The following is a 23,151-nucleotide window of genomic DNA, read 5'->3' as shown; positions in this document are numbered from 1 at the left end:
TAATGTGTGTTTGTGTAGGGGGGAGAAAGAAAAGGAGAAAGAGAATAATAAAATGAATAAGAGATGTTTTTTGTCACCACTTAGCCAAACTGTTTCAAATACCATTGATTTTCTTTTGATGTAGAGTGTACTACCAACTCAGAATATTATAAAGATGCTTTCTAGATTAATTATACAGACACTATTTAAAGCCTAACCTTGTGCAAAATACTTTGCTAAGTGCCATGATGTCAAACCTCAGAAAAGTTCTACTGGAGAAGATGTTCCAGAGTGACACCTTTTATCGTGTAATAGAATATGAAAGCAACATATTTGGGGTACATGGGGTGTAACAGGAGCTCACTAAGTAACTAAGCCGCTCCACTCACCCTGGCTGTATGTCCCCGGGATCGTAACTAAGCCGCTCCACTCACCCTGGCTGTATGTCCCCGGGATCAGGGCTTAATTTTGTTCATTTTACGTAGTACTTGGGTTAAGTTTTGTGTGTGTGCATGTGTACGTGTGTGTGTGTGTGTGTGTGAGAGAGAGAGAGAGAGAGAGAGAGAGAGAGAGAGGTGTGGGTGTCACTATGTAGCCCTAGTTGGCCTGACAGTCACTGTTTAGACTATGCTGGCCTTGAACTCACAGCCTCTGCCTCCCAAGTGCTGAGTTTAAAGGCGTTGCCCTTGTTGGGGTTTTATAGCTATGAAGAGACACCATGACCAAGGCAACTCTTATAAAAGAGTTAACTGGGGCTGGCTTACAGTTTCAGAGTTTCAGTCCATTATCGTCATGTCAAGAAGCATGCCACAACCTGCTGGCAGATGTGGTGCTGGGGAAGGAGCTGAGAATTCGACATCTTAAATCTGAAGGCAGCCAGGAGGAGACTGATCCCACACTGGGCGGAGCTTGAGGACTGGGAAACCTCAAAGCCCGCCCCACACTGGGCGGAGCTTGAGCACTGGGAAACCTCAAAGCCCGCCCCACACTGGGCGGAGCTTGAGCACTGGGAAACCTCAAAGCCCGCCCCACGTGATGCACTTCTTCCGACAAGGCCACACCTCCTAATAGTACCACTCCCAAGCATCCAAACACATGAGTCTATGGGGACCAAACCTATTCAAACACCACCATGCTCAGTTAATATTCAGTGTTTAATGGGTTCTCAGTCACTATTTGTTGTGCTGGACAAATAGTAGAAGAGGGTTTACTTTATTTTATTATTTTTAAATATGTATATGTGTGTCTGATGTGGGAGATATGCATATGTCCACGGAGCCAGAGGAGTTGGGTCCCCTGAATTGGAGCCACTTGATGCAGGTGCTGGGAATTGAACTCAGGTCCTTCAGAAGAGCACTGCACGCTCATAATCACCGAGCCGTCTCTCCAGGCTCCCGTGGAAAAGTTAAAAAAACAAACAAACAAACCAAAACACTAAAATACAGAGTAAAATGAAGCAAATCATATTCAAACTGTATTTGACCCATGAACAGTGTCATCAAAATAGCTGAAGATTGCTTGTGTTTAGTAGATTGGAAAAGAATCTGGCTCGTTCCTTCGTTCAAAAGAGAACAGTAATTTATTGATGACTTGAATAAGCTCAGTCAAGCCAGACCTGGGCTCACCTATCAGGAATTTCAGTAGACTAGGAACTTCTCACAGTGTGAAGTCAGTCTGCCTCATGGTCATTCAGGAAGTTGAATGGAGGCTTGGGCTACTGCTGGATGGTAGCACACCAGCCCGTGTTCAATGCCTAGCTTCTGTGAGGACTTGCAAAGAAAATACAGTTTTAAAAGCAAGCTGATCAAATTTGGAAGCTGCTGTGGTCTGAATCCAAATAAAGATCAGAGAATGCTGAGGGTTGCTTCTTGGGACGGTGATTTTCCTGCCTGTCACCTTTGTTCCTCTTTATCCTACCCATAAGCAAGCAGCAGCATGTGACATCTGGAAAGCTTGTTAAAGGTCATATTGCTGTAGCCCTGGGTGGGGCTCAACATGCGTGCTTCTAATAAGTCCCCCCTGCACTACCAATGTGGAGCACCGCTGCTGTGTCCTGTGCAGTCGGATGGTCAGCTCTGCCTGTCCTCCATGGAGACGTTGAGAGGCCGTGGGTCTCCCCATCTATTTCAGTGATTCTTAAGGTTGGGGTGGAAAGGAATCAATTGCACCTCTCCTGGAGCTCTTACAACCTCCCTGGAATTTGAAGGGCATGACCTCCCCATCGCAGAGGAGAATCCGAGTTCCATGCCCACCTGAACTGCTAGGTGTTATAGCAGGGCATCATGTCCTCAGGTCCACTGGGGAGGGAGAAGATTGGAAACCGTGTGTTGGTTTTCCCTAGTGTCTCTCCACTGCCTCCCATTAGTTTCTATTCAGGTAATAAGAATTCCAAGTTGACTTTATTGAGAAGAAGTAGCTTGTCGTACTGGAATACCTGGCTCAGAGATTTCTGAAAAGGACTCAACAGCACCATCTCATCATCATCCTTTTCCTGTACCATGAAAAGAAAGGACCAGAGGGTCCACTTCTGTGTCTGGACACCGATTCTGGGCCCTGTGCTGGGCACTGGCACACTTCCTCATTTAGTCCCACAAGGAACTCTATGGTGACTGCTTCGAGGATCCCCACTTTCCAGCCTCAAGTAGGGTGTCTCTTGCTCCAGGTTAAGAAAGGAATAAAGTCAAGATTCAAATGCAAATAGGAGGCTGAGTGTGTACTGCTCCAAAGAGAGCAGAACTGCATTCAAGAGTGAATTTATGGGGCAAAAACATTGGTTCTGTAAAAAGACAGAACTTCTAATCCACTGCTGTTTTCTGCTATGAAATGGCCAACATCTCAAGCGCTCCTTTTACGTGTGTGACAATCCATTAGCGGTAGTCTGCGGCTCCACCTGCTTTGGGTAAAGCAGCCCTTCCTGCTCCTTCAAGATGTGGTAAAGGAGTATGTTGTAGGGTTTCATTGCTGTGAAGAGACACCATGACCAAGGCAACTCTTTTAAAGGCAAACTCTTTTAATTGGGGCTGACTTACAATTTCAGAGGTTCAGTCCATGATCATCATGGTGGGAAGCATGGCAGCCTATAGGCAGACTTGGCGCTGGAGGAACCAGGCATTCTACATCTTGATCCCTAGGCAGCAGAAGGGGGCTCTCTCTTTCATACTGGGCAGAGCTTGAGCATAGAGATCCCAAAGCCCAACCCCACAGTGACCCATGCCCTCTAACAAGGCCACATTAGCAGGGCCTCATAGGGCCACTTCCCAATGGCCAGGCATATTCGAACCACTGGGGAGTGCATTGTTCTCTTATCTTTCAAATGGTGGCAACGGGTCAAGGAATGGAAGCCAGCAGAATTAGAGTCAGAATGCTGAATGCTAGTATGTCCCTTTTCCTTCTAGGGCATAATTCCGTGCAGACTTTAGAGACGAGATAATGACTTCATGAGATGCTGTGGAGGAGAGTCAGTGACCAGAAGGATTTATGGTCCAACACCAAGAGTAGATGGCATCTTCCTCCCCGCACCTGCTTTTCCTCCCCTCTTCTTGGCAGAGATGAAATCCTCTGCTAAGCCATATTCTATACTCATGACCTCTTGGGTCCACGTCACAGTTGCACAGCATAGTAATGATTCCACGATTGATAACTTGGTGTGCCTCGGGCTTAGTGTACATTATCTACCACAGCGCTTACAAAAACCTGGGAAAGTAGGAACTACCATCTCCATTTTATGCAGGTAAACTGAGGTCAAGAATGTTGTTCATAGTGAGTTCCAGGACAGCCAGAGCTACAGAGAGAGACCCTGTCACAGGGTCATATATGTATGTCACAGATACATACATACATACATACATACATATCAGTTCTTCAAAAATCAGGCACTCAGACTCCCATCTCTCTTACCACAGAGACCAGAGATTATATTTTTGCTACCATACTGGATGTACTACATGAAAGGACCACTAACCACACTAGATCCTTCTGACAGAATACTCTGACTTATAAAAATTAATCTTTAGGCAGGGGATGGATCAGGGAGGAGTTGGAGGAGGCAGTAAAAGTGGTCAAACCTCAATACATGAAATTCCCAAAAATTTCATTAAAAGAATTCATCCAAACACCCAAGATTATGCAAGATTATGTTTTAAAGGTTCCTCATGAGCAAACTCCAGAGTTTAGTGTCTGAGTCAGACAATGAGTTGCAATGAGACTTGGTAAACTCCACACTTCACTACCTTAAAAGGAATGCCAGATTCAATCAAGACATTTTTAAGTTTACTAATGGGACCCTCTGACCAAACAAACTGTTGGTAACATTTAACGTGCATGCCTGCTATTCATTCTGAGCACTCCCAAGCTGTCTTATAGGTAAAGCCATATGTGCCACATATATAAATATAAATATATTTACTTTATGAGTATTAAACATGGATTATGAGAGGCAATTTATAAAAGTAGCTTTAATTTTTAACATTTAAAAATCAATTTTATAGCCCATGTACTGAATATAAACATAAACAACACCAATGCTCCTGAAGTTTATTTCCATCTTGTTATTAATCAATGTGCTTTTTAAAAATTTTTCCATACTCAACATTGGACACTATGCAAATTACTTGTATTTTCTTCCTTACTTTGACTGCCCAGGAACCTCGGGCATTGTTCTCCTTAAGAGTATTTATTGTGGGCTGGAGAGATGGCTCAGTGGTTAAGAGCACCGACTGCTCTTCCAAAGGTCCTGAGTTCAAATCCCAGCAACCACATGGTGGCTCACAACCATCCGTAATGAGATCTGATGCCCTCTTCTGGTGCATCTGAAGACAACTACAGTGTACTTAGATATAATAATAATAAATAAATCTTTTAAAAAAAGAGTATTTATTGTAAGTTTTCTGGTACAATTTATCTTTCTCTCTTTTTCTAGCTCTTGTGCTATGTCTTCTATTATAGTTCTAGTGGGTGATATTTTATTAGAGCTGTGCTTTTTTTTTTTTTTTTAATGTTCTTCTGCATGCCCTACCTATGTTCCCTTCAGACATGGGCAGGACATAAGTACGTTGTTATTAAAGAAGTCTGAATGTTGTAACTGTTATTAACATTGTCATCATCATGACCTTGAGTAACAACATGGTTTCATCCTTTCCTGGGCTTGGAGTCCACTCCTCCCTTTTGAACTGATGGGAGAGGAGCCCAGCTCAGAGTGACAAGCAGTCAGCACAGTGCTGTGAGCTGTACTTTCCCAGGAACCGCAACCCACATCACCTAGTGCCGCAGAGCGCCTTCCTGCCCCCAGTTACCACCTAACACAACTGTGCTTTGCCAGCCAGCCTCTCCTTGGGCAAGATCAGGATCCATTTCCCGCACGAGCTGGCAAGACCTCTGAAGAGCTGGGTCATCTAGAAGGCAAATGTCTAAGTCCTTTTTGGACCTGCTCCATTCTTATGTCAGAAACTGGTTGTTTCCCGCTGGTAAGACAGCTTGGTGGGTTAAAGCACTTGGTTGTAAAAGACTGGTGGTGAGAGTCCAGTCCCCTGAAGCCAGGTAGAAGGAGAGAACTGACTCCCGATAGCTGTCTTTTGCCCTTCACATGTACAGTTGGCACTTGCATACCTGCATACAACACACACACACACACACACACACACACACACACACACACCCCATAGTAACAGTAAATAAAAAAAAATTTTTTTTTTAAAGAAAGTGAATGGGTTTTTTTTTTTTTCTGAAAAAAAAAAAAAAAAAGACCCGTTGTGGTTATGAACCTTTTTTATTTAAAATATGTTTTTATTATTTTTAGCTATGTGTATGGATGTGTTGCAGAGGGAAGAGGTGGGTATGGGCGCATGTGTGTGTTTTGCCAGTGGAAGCCAGAGGTATGGAATCACCCTGAAGCTGGAGATACAAGGCCTGTGAGCCACTTAATGTGGGTGTTGGGAATCAAACTCAGGTCTTCTGGGAGAGCAATAAATGTTCTTCATTGCTGAGTCATCACTCTGGTCCCAGGGGGAAAAAAACTTTTAAAAGAGACCACCAACAGCCAAGAAACTAACCCGAAATCTTAACAGACGGAGATTACATGAAAACAAATGGTTTCTGTATAGCAAAGGAAGTAACTGGGGAGTTCACAGACAGCCGAGGGTGAGGACACCTTTAATACTTCAGACAAAGGGTTAATAATACCCAGAAGTCCCAAAGAATCGCAGAAATGAAATTGCAAGGAAATCAAATGTTTTCACATTTCGAGATCCAGAGCCCTTTGTCCTTTCCTAAGTCAGGACGAATGTTCAGATCACAGGTTCTCGGGCTGTCTGGGGTCTCTTCCACCCCGACACAGACAGCCACCCTGCATATACAGCCTTCACTCACTCTTCTACTGGTCTCTACAGCAGTGGTTCTCAACCCGTGGGTTGTGACCTCTTTCAGGGGTTGAATGACTCTTTCACAGGGGTCACCTAAGACCAACTGCATATAAGGTATTTACATTATAATTCATAACAGTAGCAAAATTACAGTTATGAGCAGCAGTGAAATAATTTTATGGTTGGGGGGGGTCACCACAACAATGAAGAACTGTATTTTTTTGGGTCGCAGCATTAGGAAGGTTGAGAACAGCTGGACTAGTGGCCAAAGAGTTGACATTTCTATATATTCCATAGCACCCCTCAATGTATCTCCTTGAGCCCCCTCTCGGTACTTGGTTTATTGAGCAGTTCTCAGAAAAGATCACCTATCTCTCGGCAAATTGGACTCAATGTAATTTTTATCAAATACATAATTAGGGTTGGGCTGAGAGGAGGGTAACTATTTCAAGTTTCTCTTCCTTGGAATACTGTCTACTGTCAAGAGTTACCTTTCCTTAGGCTTTCCCTATTCCCTCCTTCCACAGTTCCTGTCAGAGTAGGAAAACAAAGTTTTTATCTATCGTCCCCAGTGACTGCTATCTTAGCAGGTTTATTTCGGGCAGTACTCTGATTTGCCACTGCTTCTTCCCAGTGTCAGGATACAGACAATATTTCTTTTCATTTTATTTGGCAGAGACAGATCGTTACTTCTGAGAGGCCAAATCTTTTAAGTTCAGACTCCATTTTAGATCACCTGACCTAAGTTTGAACTCAGATAAACTAACAGGCTGGTACCTAGCATTAGTTTCCAAGTTGCCCCACCCCCACCCCCAACAAAACCTGAGCCTAGCTCCAGTCTCTAGGATAATCCCCAACAAGACCAGCGTTTCCAGGTTACACCCTCAACAAGACCAGTGTCTCTTGGTTATTCCCCCAACAAACCTGCACCCCCAGGTTACAAGCCCACCCCCTGCCTAACCACCACCAATGCAGACGGAAGCAGATATTAAATTTATGATATGACTCCTAGCACCAGCCAATATGTTAAAGGCCATGGTAGCTTTCCAATTAGATGCTTGCACACATACTCCCTGTTTGCTGCTTACAATACACCCTTGCCCTGACAGACATTTGGGGCTCCACCACCACCAAAACATCCTGTGTGATGGCAGTGCATTGTGGGGGTCCTGAGCTAGGGCAAATAGAATAAAGACCCTGCTGTGAGTTGCATCAGCTTGGTTCCTGTCTGTTTTTTTGCGGGGAGGGGGGTCTGGCACTACACTTCCAAATGCCTTCCCCACTGTTCTTCATCATAATATAATTTTATGTGGGGCCCTTTTCTGTCCAATCAAAATGGCACATTACAAAGCTCTCATTGTATCTAAGTATGATAAACATTTAACTAAGTTCTAGGAACCAGGATGGGAGTGGAGAGTCAGACTTCCACTTACAACTTCTGTTTATGTCATGGAGGTATAGAGGTATGCCTCCCTCTGTAATTTCCTACTTCCTATAAGCTGCAATATATGGCAAAGGCCTTGCATATCCATAGCCTGCAGCTTTAGTGGTTAGTATGTCATCCTCCAACAGGTAGTATATCTAGCCAAAGAGCCCACTCTGTTAGAACAAACAAGCAAGAGATGTCAGGGACATTGGGCCTCCCTGACAATGCTTCCTAAGACTTAAATGGATACTGTCCCCTGGGACCTGAAAGATTTCCTGGGTCTCCCCTGGTTACTTTGTCCCCCACATCTTGACATGGTTCTGGAGCAGTCTTCCATTGCTGCACCCATCACAACTGTAGTACTTTGAATACATTTGGCCCCCCATAGTGCTTGGCCATAGGGAATGGCACCATTAGGAGTGTGGCCTTGTTGGAGGTTACTATGTGGGGTGGCACAAGTGTGTTACTATGGGGGTGGGCTTTGAGGTTTCCTAATACTCCTCTCAATGTGGAATCAGAGTCTCTTCCTGGTTGCCTTCAAATCAAGATGCAGAACTCTTGGCTCTTCCAGCACCACCTTTGCCTGGATGCTGCCATGCTTTCTGCCATGATGATAATGGACTAAGCCTCTTAAACACAATGAAATGTTATCCTTTATAAGAGTTGCCTTGGTCAGGGTGTCTCTTCACAGAAATGGGAATCTTAACTAAGATAGAAGTTGGTACCAGTGACTGGAGTATCAGGCCTGACCATGCTTTTGTTTGGAGGAGTATAAATTATGGAACTTTGGAAAGCAGTGGAAGGCTTTAAAGGGGCTAAATGGGCCATACTAGTAGGAGCATGGAAGACTGAGGGTGATTTGAACTATGGGGGCCTAGCTCAAGAGGTTTCAGAAGAAAAGGATTTTAGTGTGTGGCCTAAAGACTGTGTTTGTGATGTTTGGGTGAAGAATGCAGCTGCTTTTTGCCCCTGTTGACAGAGTCTGCCTGAGGCTAAAGGGATTTACATTTAGATTAGTTGCACTGACAAAGAAAATCTCAAAACAGCCTAGCACAGACTATGTCTTGTGGTTCATTCTTATGAAAAGCTTTTTGATCAGACACAGCAGACTGAGAAACGAAAATTATAAAATGTATGGCTCAAAGATTTAAAAGGCACCAGGAAGTGGAATGGAGCTAAATTCTGTGACATTAAATGGAATTAAGGGAGTGGTGAGCTGGGAGTAAGATCCCACCCAGCTAAGCTTATTGTTTGTGCATTTGCAGATGAACAAGTGATAGTTCTATCATAGTAGGCATTATTATGACCTGGTTGTTGTTTTTATTCGGACATAAGGAGATATGATGTATGTCAAGTTGACAAGGGATTGATTCTGATGGCTATCTTCAGTTGTCAACTTGACTCTATCTGGAATGAACCACAGTTCAGAAATGGAGGGCACATCAGTGATCCAGATCTTGAGGCTGTGACACAGGCTTTCTATCCAGATCTTGACATTGCATGACAGAAGCTTTTGATCTGGATCTTGAGGTATAGTGGCCATGCTTATAAACATCTTGTGAAAAGGAATTTTTGAAAAGCTTAGGTCCAGGTGTGGTGTTAAATGCTGTTAATCCCAGCACTCAGGAGACTGGGATATGCAGATCTATGAGTAAGATGTAATAGAACAGGGGAGGCTAGGTTCTGGGGGGCAGCAGAACTTGGCAGCTTTAGCTATGTGGCTCTGGCTTTAGAGTCAAGATAGAAGGGATTACTAGGACAATTGATGCTGGTTAGATGGAGCTAAGAAATTCATGGTGATTAAGAAGAGACCAGCATCACTGAGGTAAAAATCTTCTGGGAAGTGTTTTCTGAGGGCACAAAGAATCTATGTTCCAGAGATAGACCTTGCGCTCACAGCCAGACTTGGTTATGTGTAAAAGTCACCCAGGTGGTGCTGCTTTTGAAGGCATGAAGAGGTCATGAAAAGCAGCTGAGGCTTGATACTGTAAGAGACCAGGAAAGGCCACTGGTAAAGGTGCAACCTTAGTGGCAATGGAAGGCCCAGGACAAGGGGGTCATGCAAAGAAGTTAAGGCTTGGCACCAGGAAGAGAACCTATGAGAGGCTATTGATGAAAGTCCAGCCTAGCTGCAGTGGAAGACCTCAGTATATTAGAAATGCCAGTACCATGGGATGACCACCAAGAACAGCAGCAGCAGTGGAGTAGAGTCAGCCAGAGCCTAGCATGCTAGAGAGGGCAGAGCTGGAGAAGTGACCCAAGTCCTTTGGAAGAGTCCAGATCATGTGTGGATTACTGGAACAAGAAGCTGTGGAGTTGAAGTTGCTATGGAGACTCCAAGATGTTAGAGAGGGCAGAGCCATGAGATACCTGCCATGGAAAGGTGCTAACCAGCCCAAGACAAACAACTGTGTTGCAGTCAAGATAGGTGAACCGAGTTGGACATCAGACATAGAGATGCACAATTTGGAGTTTGCTCAGCTGTTTTGTTTTGTTGTGTTTTGATCTGGATTTGGTCCAGTATTTCTTCACAATGATGTTTTGAATATGTATATCTTGTGATATGGGAATTAAGTGATAAGCTTTTTATTTTGGTTTCATTGGGGATTGCAGTTAAGAGATTGCATGAATCTCAAAAAAGAGACCTTGAACTTTGGACTTTAAAACATTGTTGAGATTGTGATAGCCTAAGAGGACTTTTGAAGTTGGATTAAATACATTCTCCATTATGTTATGGCTACAAGCCTATGGGGGGGGGGCAGGATGTGGACTGTGGTGCTTTAAATAGGCTTGGCCCTCATAGATTTGTGTATATGATGAATGCTTGGCCATAGCGAGTGGCATTATTAGGAGCTGTGGCCCTGTTGGAGGAAATGTGTCACTGTTGAAGTGGGCTTTGAAGTCTCCTATTGCTCAAGCTCCACCCAGTATGGAATCAGAGTCTCCTCCTGGCTGCCTTCAAATCAAGATGTAGAATTCTTGGCTCCTCCAGCACCTTGTGTGCCTGGATGCTACCATGCTTCCTGCCATAATGTGATGGTAATGGACCAAACCTCTGAAACTGTAAGCCAGTCCCAATTAAATGTTGTCCTTTATAAGAGTTGCCTTGGTCATGGTATCTGTTCACAACAATAGAAACCCCAGGTAAGACAACAACCGATGTCACTGTTGATTCCATGTCAGAGTCCCTTGTTCCTTAAAGGCAGATTTGTCTGGTATATTTCACAGTCCTTAGTAGTCACCCTAGGGTCTAGCACATAATAAAACTTCCTGAATGCTTGAGTGAATGAGTGTGTGAATGGCCAGGATCTCATTCATGTCTCACTTGCTTTTCCCTCCAGACTGTCAGGTAATCTCACTTGACGGTCTGAGGATGTAGCTTGATGGCAAAGCATATGCTAAGTAAGGGTTAGGTCCTGGGTTCAATCCCTAGCCTAGCCTTAAAAAAAAAAAAAAAAAAAAAAAAAAAAAAAAAAAAGATATCTGGGCTGGAGAAATGGCTCAGTGGTTAAGAGCACTGACTGCTCTTCCAGAGATTCTGAGTTCAATTCCCAGCAACCCCAGGGTGGCTCATAACCATCTGCAGTGGGATCCAATGCCTTCTTCTGGTGTGTCTGAAGATAGATATATAATAAATAAGTAAATACATAAATAAATCATTTAAAAAAGATGTTAACCAACAATTCATGTATACATAAATAACATTTGCATTTAAAACCACTGCATTCTCTAAAGAGAAAAAACAATTTTTAAAAACTGAATTTGCCTGTCCCACAGTATTCAGATTAGTAGGAGATCGCTCAGTTCTCACATTGGTTTCTGCAGGCAATGTGTTGCAATCTGTTCCTTTAGCTGAGAAAGGAGAGAATGGAACCTTACACAATTAGGCCATTGAATAAGAGAGGCCCTTACAACATCCCTGAAAAGGTCATAAGAAGCCCCAGGCTCTGCCCAGCACACCTTGGAGAACCATTGCCCTATCCCTTATTTCTGGGACTCGAACCTCTACCCAGGCCTGAGGCATCACCATAAACTGTCACCTACAACCGCCACCCAGAGCACAGACTGTGTTATTAGTGTCCTAAGAGCCCATCCCCGTCTACCTTATTTCATAGTCTCCAAGATTCTTCTACAGACTAACTCCAAACAGCCTGCCGGACATGCCTGATGATTTCGTCTTACCTAGGATCCAGCCAACACAACTGCTCAGACCAGGATGCCTACAGCAGCCTTCCTCCCCCCTACTCCCAACCCCACCCACCACCATTCCAGCTCCCTGCAAGGTTCCAGTGAAGAGCCTGCTTCTTTCTGGAGTGAGGTTGCCAGGCTCCCAATGCCAAAGGGCCACCAGTGGCTACCTGTCCTTGTCAGGGTTGCTGTTGCTGTGATAAAACACAATGACCAAGCACAGCTTGGGGAGGAAAAGGTTTATTCCATTCTACAGCTTGTAATCCATCATCCGGGGAAGTCAGGGCAGAAACTCAAGGCAGAGATCGAGGTAGGAACATATGTAAAGGCCATGGAGGGATCCAGCTTGCTGCTAAATATCTCTTATATTCCTATTGATAGTGGTCCTTCCGGAGGCTTGCTGCCTCCGTCTGCTAACATAGGCCTAGTCCTGGAAGCTTCTAGCCTCTGTACAAACTTATCTAAGCCTAGAAGGTTTCCAGCCTCTGAGACTTGCTGCTGAATAGGCTCACCCTTTCTAGCTCTTTCTGAGCTCTGGCTGGCTGGTTCAACTCAGCTGTTCTGGCTCAAACTCCTCTCTAAGCTTATTAATTCAATTTGGCTTTTCTCAGTTTCTCCTGATTTACTCTGTTTGACCTCAAACTATCTCTAGAAATCTGTTCTAATCTTCTGGCTCATTCTCATTCTCTGGCTCGTTCTATCTTTAACTGTGTCTAGCTTGTCCTCTCTTAAACCTGTCTGTAACAGCCCCCTGGCAAAACTGCCTCCTCTCTTTGTCTTCTCTTTGCACTGCCTCTTAAGTAGCTTCCCCTTCCCCTCTCCTCTTGTGAGAGTTGAGCATATCCTACTTTGTCAAATTTTTCACTTTCAAACACGTGTGCTTCCTTCTACAAACTAACGCTATATCTTCATTGTTTGGGATTAAAGGTTTGTGCTAAGGGCATGCCTGTATTCTAGCCAAAGGGATTAAAAGTGTGTGCTAATGGCTGAGCCACACCACAACAAGAAACAGGTATTTTCAGTAAATAACACAACCTTGGGCTTCCCAGTGTGATCAAATATCCTGTACTGGCTTACTAGCTTGCTTTTCATGGCTTGCTTAGCCTGCTTTATTGTAGCACCCAGGACCACCAACCCAGGGGTTGTACCACTCACAGTGAGCTAGCTGGGGTTTCCTCCATCAATTGATCAATTCAAATTATGCACCACAGGCTTTCCCACCGGCCAATCTAGCTGGGGCATTTCTCAGTTGTGGTTCCTGCTTCCCAAATGCTGTTAGATTGGGTCAAGTTGACATGAAATAGCCTTACCACCTTACCACCTTACCAATGCTACCACGTCGTCTTCCTGTTGCTTTCGGAGACAACCTAACTGATGACTCCTTTGAGATCTCTAAAAAGCTATCCCTACTCTGTCTCATGGGGCTGAATTCATCAGAGTCCTTGCCATGCTATCTATTTATGGTGCTGAGGTCTAAACTCTCTTCAGAGTCTCCACCATGCAGCTGTCTGTCTGTCTGTCTGTCTGTCTGTCTGTCTGTCTGTTCGCCCATAGTGTTAATAAATCTTCTAATAAACCTCTCTGTTTTTTTTAATTTCTTGAGATTTTATTTATTTTTATTTTATATGTATGGATGTTTTGTCTGCATGTATGCATTCAGTGCCCACAGAGGCAAGAAGAGGGTGTCAGATCTTCTGAGACTGGAGTTAAAGATGGTCGTGAGCTGCTACATAAATTCTAGGAATTAAACCTGGGTCCTCTGGAAGAGCAGCCAGTGCTCTTAACCTCTGAACCACCTCTCCAACACTACTAAACTTTTTTTTTTACTCCAAAATATAATCTGCCTCAGTGTCCCTCATGAACCTTATACTCCGGACCTTTGGACTCATAAGCAAAGTTCTCTGTGAGTTGCATAGCTCAGTTTCTGTGCTTTTCTCAGGGTCACTCAGCAGGGTAGAGATGGAGCAAGCATTCAAATTAGTGCCATATGATATCAGCCACCTCCTTTCTTTCCCTGGCCACTTATGCCAGCGGGACCAGAGCCCGATCGCACCTACAGCCAGCCAGAGTCTGGGAATTTCAGTACCTACCTTCCTTACATGCACTTTGATGTGGAATGACATCAGTTGAGGGCCTAATCCAGGCAGAGTACCCTCTTTGCTTCTACCAACATCAGATAGGCAGACATCAGCTTCTCTTGAGGAAGAGATCAAGGCTCAAAGAAGTATTCCAACCTCTATGGCTAATGACTGGTAGCACCATTCCTTGAGGCAGGTGGCCTTACTCTGACCGTACTTCCTCCAGTCACTGATGGCATGGCCCCATGTGACCAGTTAACTTATACTATCATAACAGTCACGCAGGGGCTCACCTACAGACCCTCGTTGAAGCTCCCATAAACATTCTGCTTCTTTCCTTGTCAATTCTAGAAATGTGCAGTTAACAAAGGCAATTTCTCCTAGTCCCCTGATGAGGTAAAAACTCTACCTGAACCTTGAATCCCACTGAAAGAGAGCGACTATTAATTTGGGGAGATGGCTTGGTGGGTAGAGGCACTTGCTGCAGAGCCTCACTACCTGAGCTTGGTTCCCTAAGAAACCACATGATGGAAAGAGGGAACTGACTCTAGCAAGTCGGCCTCTTATCTTCATGGGTACCCCAAATATATATCTAAAACAAAACAAAACAAAACAAGACAGAGTAAGGGGAGGCAGATACAATTCTCCAGAGCCAGCAATGACAAGGTGCTATCAATCTGCATTTATTGATGGCTAAACAGGAGTCATAAAAGGCTGAGGGTCGCTATACTCCTTCCCAACTCCATAGTAACCAGACCCAGCCTAGGTCATGGCTCAGAGCCTCTTTATATAGGGAGAGTCCCAGGTGCACCTTTGAGATAACAAAAATGTTTCCTAAAACAAACAGCCATTGTTTATGCACAAAGACGCCAGTGTTTCTCCCATCAACAAAAGGCCACAGCCATCCCTCCAAAAAGACAAAGGGATGGAAGCTCTTTCATAAGTATGGTGGTGGGGGCAGGGAGGTGGAGGGAGGGGCACGGCCATCATTCACTCCCCTGCACTTCTCTGCTGGACAATGGTGGAGACTGGATGGACCCCACTAATGTGGGCCTTTCTGAACGGGGGATGATTCCTGTGCTATTCATAAAGACAAGGATGGCATTTTCCTCATCTTTGGCATGGAAATAATGCTATCTGTCCCTTACAGAAATGCAGTCATGGTCAAGTGAGGTCCTAGGTGTGAATGCTCTTTGTGGGGATCCAGGGCTGCATTATGACATTGTGAGGAGATTGATGGCTCCCCCTTATTGCCTGACTAAAGAAGATAGCTCCGTGTTAGCCAAATGAGTCACCAGATAGCCATTGCCCTCTCTTGCTTTTGTTAAATTTGTTCCCAATTTGCTAGAGCAAAACATAAGGGAGAGGGCAATTTGGTCAGCATGGCTGTCTGCAACAGTTCGTTCTCTGGGCTCATCCCAGGCCCACTTGCTATGCAGGTGATATCTTGCTTTGTAGACTATTTTTCCCACTCCCAGGGTTCCCAGTTTCCAAAATGAAGATCCTCATTGGTAGTTCCTGCTGTGGTCTAACAATTCTCCATTCCTAAAATCTCCCTCTCCCCCTCACGATGTCTGTCTTGTGCAATTTATACAAAATGGGTATAAATAACAAAGAAGGGATAAGAAACTGTCTATCCCTACTATGAATCAAAACAAAAAAAAATTAAAGGCAGATTGTTATATCATTTTATACCTACTTAATATTAATACTTATGAATGAGAATAGCCAATCTTCATAGAGTCTTACACTGCTGTGGTCTTATAGGCATAGCACTGGAATTAATACATGTAATGCTTTAACTGAGGCAAATGGCCACACACAGCACTAAGAGGTTCTTCTCGTCTTCGGGCTTACTCTCTTTAGACGTACCCTGGGAACAAATTTAACAAAAGCAAGAGAAGGCAACAGGTCTGGACATACTTACCCATAATAAATACTTAAGGAGTAAGATACAATTTTAATTAATGAATTTTAATTTTAATTTAATATAGCTGGCGATTATCAAATTAAAATACACCAACTACTCAGAAACATAAGAGAATACGGTTGATGTAATTACATGTGAAAAGGTAGAATGTGTATACATATGGATACATGTTGGTAATATAAAAAAATTAGATGTCTTTAAACAGGGTGGGGGTTAATTATAAATGAAAATGTTCTTTAGCCTGGTGGTGACACAGGCTTATTATTCCCAGCACTCAGGAAGCAGAGAGTTCAAGGCCAGGCTGGTCTACAAAGTGAATTCCAGGACAGCTAAGGCTACACAGAGAAACCCAGTCTCAAAACCAAACCAAACCAAAAGTTTTTGTGATTTAAATTCAGGAATAGAAGAAAGAATGTAGGTAGCAGCATAGCAGCATTCTCTTAAGATTCTACTATTTGGGTAGGGGAGGGAGTTGTCAAGTAGATGAGGATGGTAACAGGTGTTGGGGATGTGGACGAAGATGGGATACTCATGAGGTTGAAGATGAGATGCTGATGAGGATGAGGGTGGGATGCTGATGGGGATGAGGGTGGGATGCTGATGGAGAGGAGGGTGGGATGCTGATGGGGATGAGGGTGGGATGCTGATGGGGAGAAGGGTGAGATGCTGATGGGGATGAGGGTGGGATGCTCATGAGGATGAGGAGGGATGCTGATGAGGATGAGGGTGGGATGCTGATGGGGAGGAGGGTGGGATGCTGACAGGGATGAGGGTGGGATGCTGATGGGGATGAGGGTGGGATGCTGATGGGGATGAGGGTGGGATGCTGATGACAAACAGCACTTTCTCCATATCACTGAGCTACAATGTGCTGCGTGACAATAAGGTAATGTTTGCATGCAGGACCCACTGTGCTCACTCAAACCCTCAACCTTGAAAGTGGGCAATGGTTACTCAATTGGTTTCCTGCTTCTTCTTCTCCTCATTTCCTGTCCCCAGGGAGGGTCTTTGTCACCCTGGAGTTTTTCCTTATTTGTGAAATGGAGTACAAACTAAACTAGTTTTGCAGAAACCTTGAGAGCAGTTGGTGACACAGTTGCTTCTGAAATGGGTCAGTGAGGCCCTGCTGTGTCTACTCTCACTGACAGAGATGCTAATCTGAGGCCTTCTGCAGAAACGGCTAACCTAAAGGGCTGGAGTCTCTAGAAGAATCCCCTAATGATACTGTCTCTCTAGGTAGAACTAAATACAATTTTTCAAGGCATTTTCATGCGTATTATCTCTTTGTTTTTATTTTATGGAAGTGCTTTGCCTCCAAGTATGTAAGTATGCATAGCGTAGCTTTGGAGTCCTGTAAAGGAAATCAGATTCCCCTGATTGGGGTTACAGGTATCTGTGAGCTGCTCAGTGGGTGCTGGGACTTGAACCTGATCCTCTGCAAGAACAACCAGGTTCTTAACCCCTGAGCCATCTCTCCAGCCCCCTCCTTTGCTTTTAACACTGACAGATAATTCTTGCGTGACTAGATGGGGCAATGTGATGTTTCCTTACTTATCTCTGCCATTATACCCAATACTTGTCATGAGTGCGTGTGTGTGTGTGTGTCTGTGTGTCTGTGTGTCATGTGTGTACTTCTCTTCCTCAGTGGTTAAGAGCGCCGACTGCTCTTCCAAAGGTCCAGAGTTCAAATCCCAGCAACCACATGGTGGCTCACAACCATCCATAATGAAATCTGATGCCCTATTCTGGAGTGTCTGAAGACAGCTACAGTGTACTTACATATAATAAATAAATTAATTAATTAAAAAATTATAGTTCTTTTAAATTAACTTTACAGTTATTTTTGTTGTATGAGTTTGTTTGTTTGTTTGTTTGTTTGTTTGTTTGAAGAGGTTTCACTATGTAGCTCTGGCTGACCTGGAACTGATTGCGTAGTCCAGGCTACCCTCCAATTCAAGTATTCTGCCTGGCTCTGCCTCTTGAATGCAGGACTAAAAGATGTGGGCCAGTTCTCCTGTCTTAATGAAGGTTATGTTTGATACATTTTAAAAAGTAAAGGCCATCAGAATAGACCAGCAATGGGGAATTTGCCCAGCATGTATGAGGTCCTCCTGAGCTCTGGAATCAGTAAGTAGAGCAGCAACACAAAAACCGGAGCATAGCGGCTCAGGCAGAACTCAGAGAGTGCTCAGAAGAGAAAGGCGGTTTCTGGCTAACCTGGGCTGCCTGTCTCCACAAACAAAGAACAACAAACTGACTGAATAAAGATAGACTTTTGTTTTGTTTTTTGTTTGTTTGTTTGTTTGTTTGTTTTGAGATCTCTCTATAGTCCTGGCTGTTCTGGAATTCCCTGTGTAGACCAGGCTGACAAACTCAGAGAGATTCTCTTGCCTCTGCCTCCCTAGGGTTGGGATTGAAGGTGAGTACTACCATGCCCAGCCTGTTTGTTTGTTGTTGTTGTTGTTGTTTGTCTGTCTGTTTGTTTGTTTTGTTTGTTTTTTAACAGCGGTTTTTGGTTCACTGTGAAGTTGAATCAAAGGCTCAGAGATTTCCCATACTCCTCTGGCCTCATGTAAACATCCATTTTCTGTATGAAAATCCCAACCAGGAAGATACACTGGTTGTAAAATAAACCTGACACTGTGTAACTGGCACATGGAGATGCCCAGGGTACTTATAAGATTCTTTTCATCTGTTTCTCTCTCTCTCTCTCTCTCTCTCTCTCTCTCTCTCTCTCTCTCTCTCTCTCTCTCTCTCTCTCTCTCTCTCTCTCTCTCTCTCCTAAAAGACTTCTTTCCTAAAAGATTTTTGTTTTTATTTATTTTTAAAACTAGGCTAGGAAGGGTTGTGATTCCACTAACGAATAAGAATACAAAGAGAATTATTTTCAGAGACTGTGTGATGTTCCTCCTGTGTGACATCCCCAGAAGTAATTTTGTTATAATGTATAGAAATGTTGTAGGTCTGTAGAGAGGAAGTTGAGCTGTATCGCCATTCAGATAAACTTTGTCAGCAGACTTACAGAGGCAGGAGAAGTGGGAGAGCAAGGGCTCAGGTCTAATGAAGCACTTCACGAGGAAAAAGAAATGTACCACAGCCATGGGGGTGGGGAAGCACAAAGGGAGAAGCAGGAGAGTCAGACCCTTCAGGTTAGAGAAAGCTAATAGGTTTTCATGGAAGTGCAGGTATAAGTTCATTACCATGTGGCCTCTGTGAGGATAAGAGTTTATGACTCAAGGTTGCCGTAGGGGTGGGCCAGAGGGAGCAGGGCGAATTGGTAAACGCATAGAGGAGGGAGAGAATTCAGTCAGATCTGTGAGTGCTACTAAGTCGTAACATGCCTGCTTACAACAGAAGTAATGATGTCACAGGGCACTGTGCCAGTCAGATGCCCCTTGATATACTTCTTCCAGTAAAAGGCATAAAACTGATCAGGGCTGAGATAGGCAACTGTGTGGCAAGTACTCTGAAACTGTTGTCACAGCATGTCAGGCTGAGCAAATGACCCATATAATGGCCACATAGCCCTGTTGGATCAGGTAGGTACAGAATGAGAAAACTGACATTCAAAGAAGTTATGAAAAAAAAGTACAAGGTCCCCCAGGTGGAAAATGACAGGGTGAAGTGTTTGAACCTAAATCTGCAAACTCAGAGTCCAGACTTCAGTCTCTACATAAGCCACCCTTGGTCACTATGTGGCAGTGACCCCTTTCAAGAGACAAAAAAGAAATTCCCGAGGTTGGAGAGCAGGGTGCCTAAGAGCAAAGTTGACCACTGCACATTCATTCATTCCAGCACTTGGAGGCTTTGATTTTGGAGAGTGACACAGACATATATAGCACAAAAGAAGAAAGGTCTGGAAGCGATGTTAACTCTTGGAGCAGAAAGCCGCATACGTGCCTCCTATCCAGTGTCCGGCCAAGATGGGGCCTCCACACATGGGAGAAAGTAGGGCTCCCACAGCGAAATTGGCTTCCTGTGAGACAACAAAATCCTTCTGGGTATCCCCAGGGCTGGGCTTGTGGGATAGCAGACCAAACCCCATGGAAGGTGCCATGATGAAGTGACTCTGAATCATCTATATCCTTGATCTGCACCACCATCTATCTAAATCATCCTCTAGGAGTCTCTGATAGTCAGTGATCATGGACCAGGATGCAAACTCAAGCCAGTCCCAGCCCTGATCAGAGCAGTGAGCCTGCAAGAATTACAAACACCAGGCAGCCAAGGCTCAAGCTTCCACACACTCTCCCCATACCAGGAGTCCAGGATGGGCAACAGTGACCAACTCTGGAGAGTTGGAAAACTGCTAACTCTGCTCCAAAGCTTAGGTAGCTGAATGGCAGCTACTTGCACAGAAAGGCTTTGTTTCTGAGCTTTGGCTGTTGTGACAGGGTTGGAGGAGTGTTCTGCCCTGACAGCTGGTGACCACAAAAAAATAGACAAACCAGTCTCTCTGGTAGTCATGTGCTCCAAGAGCATGAACGGGGCCCACAGCCTTTGTCCGATCACCTCTGCCTCAGGTTTCACTGCTCACTTTAGGAGGGAAAGACTCCAAGAAGCACAGGCTAGGCCCAACAAGTGCACCTAACCAGCACCAGAGGAATGCACAGCTATGGAAGCTTCCAGTCATACCTCTCTTATCAGACCTTCACCCTCACTTGCCAATGATTTGCACATCCTAAGAAGCCGAAAGTCAGCAGGGCCGCGGTGGCGCACGCCTTTAATCCCAGCACTTGGGAGGCAGAGGCAGGTGGATTTCTTAGTTCGAGGCCAGCCTTGTCTACAAAGTGAGTTCCAGAACAGCCAGGGCTATACAGAGAAACCCTGTCTTGAAAAACAAAACAAAACAAAAAAACAAAACAAAACAAAACAAAAAAAAAGAAGCAGAAAGCCTGGGAAGACAGGATGCTGCGGTGGGGGGGGTGCAAGCTTCAACTTTGGTCAGAAACACCAGTTACTCTATAACTCTTAGCTGAATACGCACAGCATATTCCCCTCACCTAGAGGCCAAGTAGCATCCGTGTGCTCCAGCTTGCTCACAGCCTACACTGTGGTATTGCTACATCTCTGAACCTGGACACCAAAGCTCCCCAGATAGTGTCCCAAACCCTCTTCTCAGAAACTCTCCGAAGCCTGAATCGTTTTCTTTCTGGCCCTAAGAAACATGGATCATGTGTTATACAGTAACCAATCACACAAAACCCACTAAATAAAAGAGGGGACCCTCTGCCCTTTACAAAGGGTTCAACATTTCCACCGGTCAACACAATATGGTGGCTGCTGGCTCAGTAGTAGGCACTTGGGTGTGAAAATCAGGTTACCTCATAATCTGAGAGGAATCTCCTTTTATTAACAATATTTCCACCCACTGGAATTCCTCCACTGAACTCAGTGTGAGAACCCATAGGAGTTGCTTATTGGTGTTTACACAAAATTCCCAGGATCCGCTTGTCTCACACAGATGAATACTGCCTGGGAGGTACAAACGTTTCACATTTTGTGCCTCTCACAGGCAGATGCTCACAGGCAGCGGCTACTCACACAGACAGACGTCCACGAGGAACACGATGTATACCACAAGCTCCCTCAGGGTGGTCTTGACATAAAGCTCTCTGTTCTCGGCTGTGTTCTCAGTCAGCCTTGTCCCCCACAGTCCTACGGGCATAGAAAGAAGCTCTGAGTCCCCAACAGCACATCATTTTAGTTATCCAGCCCTCCCTGTCCCTACCCCATTTCCACTGGTCCTTCTTCACCCATCCTGTAACCTCCGGGACCTGACACCCACACCCCTCTGCCTGCCTGCCTGCCTGCCCTCCTACAAAGTCTCTGTGAGAGACAGGGTGAGGCTACTGGGTCAGAGTGAGACTGTGAACGGGGTGGGCATCTGTTTCAGGTGGGGTGGTCTAGAGCCTCCTTACTTCAGTGTTCCATGCACCAACCACGCTCTCCCACAACTCCTGGATTCCCAGGTAATGACTGTGCTAAGTGAGCTTTCTGGCAGACCAGGAGCCAGGCGTCTGTCCTGGGGCAAGCACTCCTAACACCAGCTAATCAAAGACACCAACGTTTCTTCTTTGGGTCACTTTTGTCCCCCTCTCAAACCTAAGGTCGTCCCTTCTCTGACTCTAACTCTCCAGGAAAACCTCTCCTTGTGCCCCGTACCTCTGATGCTCCGACAGATATGGAGACAGCAGCTGGACACCAGGGTTCTCTGTGTCTTCTCCTGGCGTCTGACTTCTGGCTTTTTAGGTTGAGTCTCAGGGAGAGCCACACTGGAGACAGTGCAGATCCTCAGAGTCCTGTTCGGGGAAGGAGGGTCGCTGTAGGCAGGATTGTCCCAGGCTCTGTTCCCCAAGATTTCTAGTTCCTGATTCTTGGGGCTTTCCATAATATTCATGGGGACAGGAGGTGGAAACCTGCCACCACAGGTGCCCACTCTCACAGGATACACAGAGACAAAGACCCAGACGGACACTGGCAGCAGAGAGCCCAGGCAGTGTTGTCTAAGAGCAGCTGATCCTTTCAACCTCGGCCTCCTGTCTGGGTGGGGGAGCTGAGCTCACATAGGAGAGGGAGCAGGAAGGACACAGATGGTCATCAATCCTTCAATGCTCTCTCTCTCTCTCTCTCTCTCTCTCTCTCTCTCTCTCTCTCTCTCTCTCTCTCTCGGACACAAAAGGAATGGTACTATAAGGGGAACTGGAATTGAGAAAAGAAAGGGGTGTGAGGATGTTATGCAGACAGACTAGAAGGATGGGAAAGAGGAGCAGGGGGTGTGCTAGGGCCTGATAGAACCCAGAATAGGATGTTCAAATCTCCAACTGTTGAGTTGGTCAAAGGGCGGGGACCACGGGGGAGGAGGGAGGGAGCAGTAGAGAAGCTAGGAGAAGAAAGGGCTGCAGAGCTCTGTGGTGGGTGTGAGCTGATACCACTTTTAATAAAAAAAGGCTTAAAAGGACTACCATGGATTAGGGTGAGGACCAAGCCCAGGGATGGGCAGAGTGGGAGGTGTTCCTTGACAGCTCTATCAGTCGTCTCCCAGGCCCTTCAGTGTGCCTCCTTCAGCTGTCCCCTGGTGACTAGAGAAGGAGGCTCCCAGGGTGCCCTTCCCTTAGAGGTCAGTGAAAGACACAGGTGAAGGCAATCGTGCTGTCAGATCTTAAGAGATAGGGTCTCTGCTGGTGACGGTGA

The 23,151-nt window shown here is 45.1% G+C and overlaps 1 protein-coding gene across 1 annotated transcript in view; it reads right to left on the bottom strand.

The window, feature by feature from the left end:
- The window catches only part of Pkd2l1 (polycystin 2 like 1, transient receptor potential cation channel), a 39,503-nt gene extending 17,146 nt beyond the window's left edge, over window positions 1-22,357 (bottom strand). The window contains exons 1-2 of the mRNA XM_021151980.2: window positions 22,123-22,357; window positions 21,502-21,615 (exon numbers count right to left, since the gene is read on the bottom strand). Coding sequence (XP_021007639.1) covers window positions 21,502-21,615; window positions 22,123-22,357 — 349 coding nt within the window. The remainder of the gene's footprint in view (window positions 1-21,501; window positions 21,616-22,122) is intronic.
- Window positions 22,358-23,151: the final 794 nt, after the last annotated feature.

Source organism: Mus caroli, unplaced genomic scaffold (genome assembly GCF_978045245.1).
Source record: "Mus caroli unplaced genomic scaffold, Mus_caroli_1 scaffold_20, whole genome shotgun sequence".
In the NCBI taxonomy this organism is placed as follows: Eukaryota; Metazoa; Chordata; class Mammalia; order Rodentia; family Muridae; genus Mus; species Mus caroli.
The sequence above is the reverse complement of the archived record's forward strand: the minus strand, read 5'-3'. Positions and strand labels throughout refer to the sequence as shown.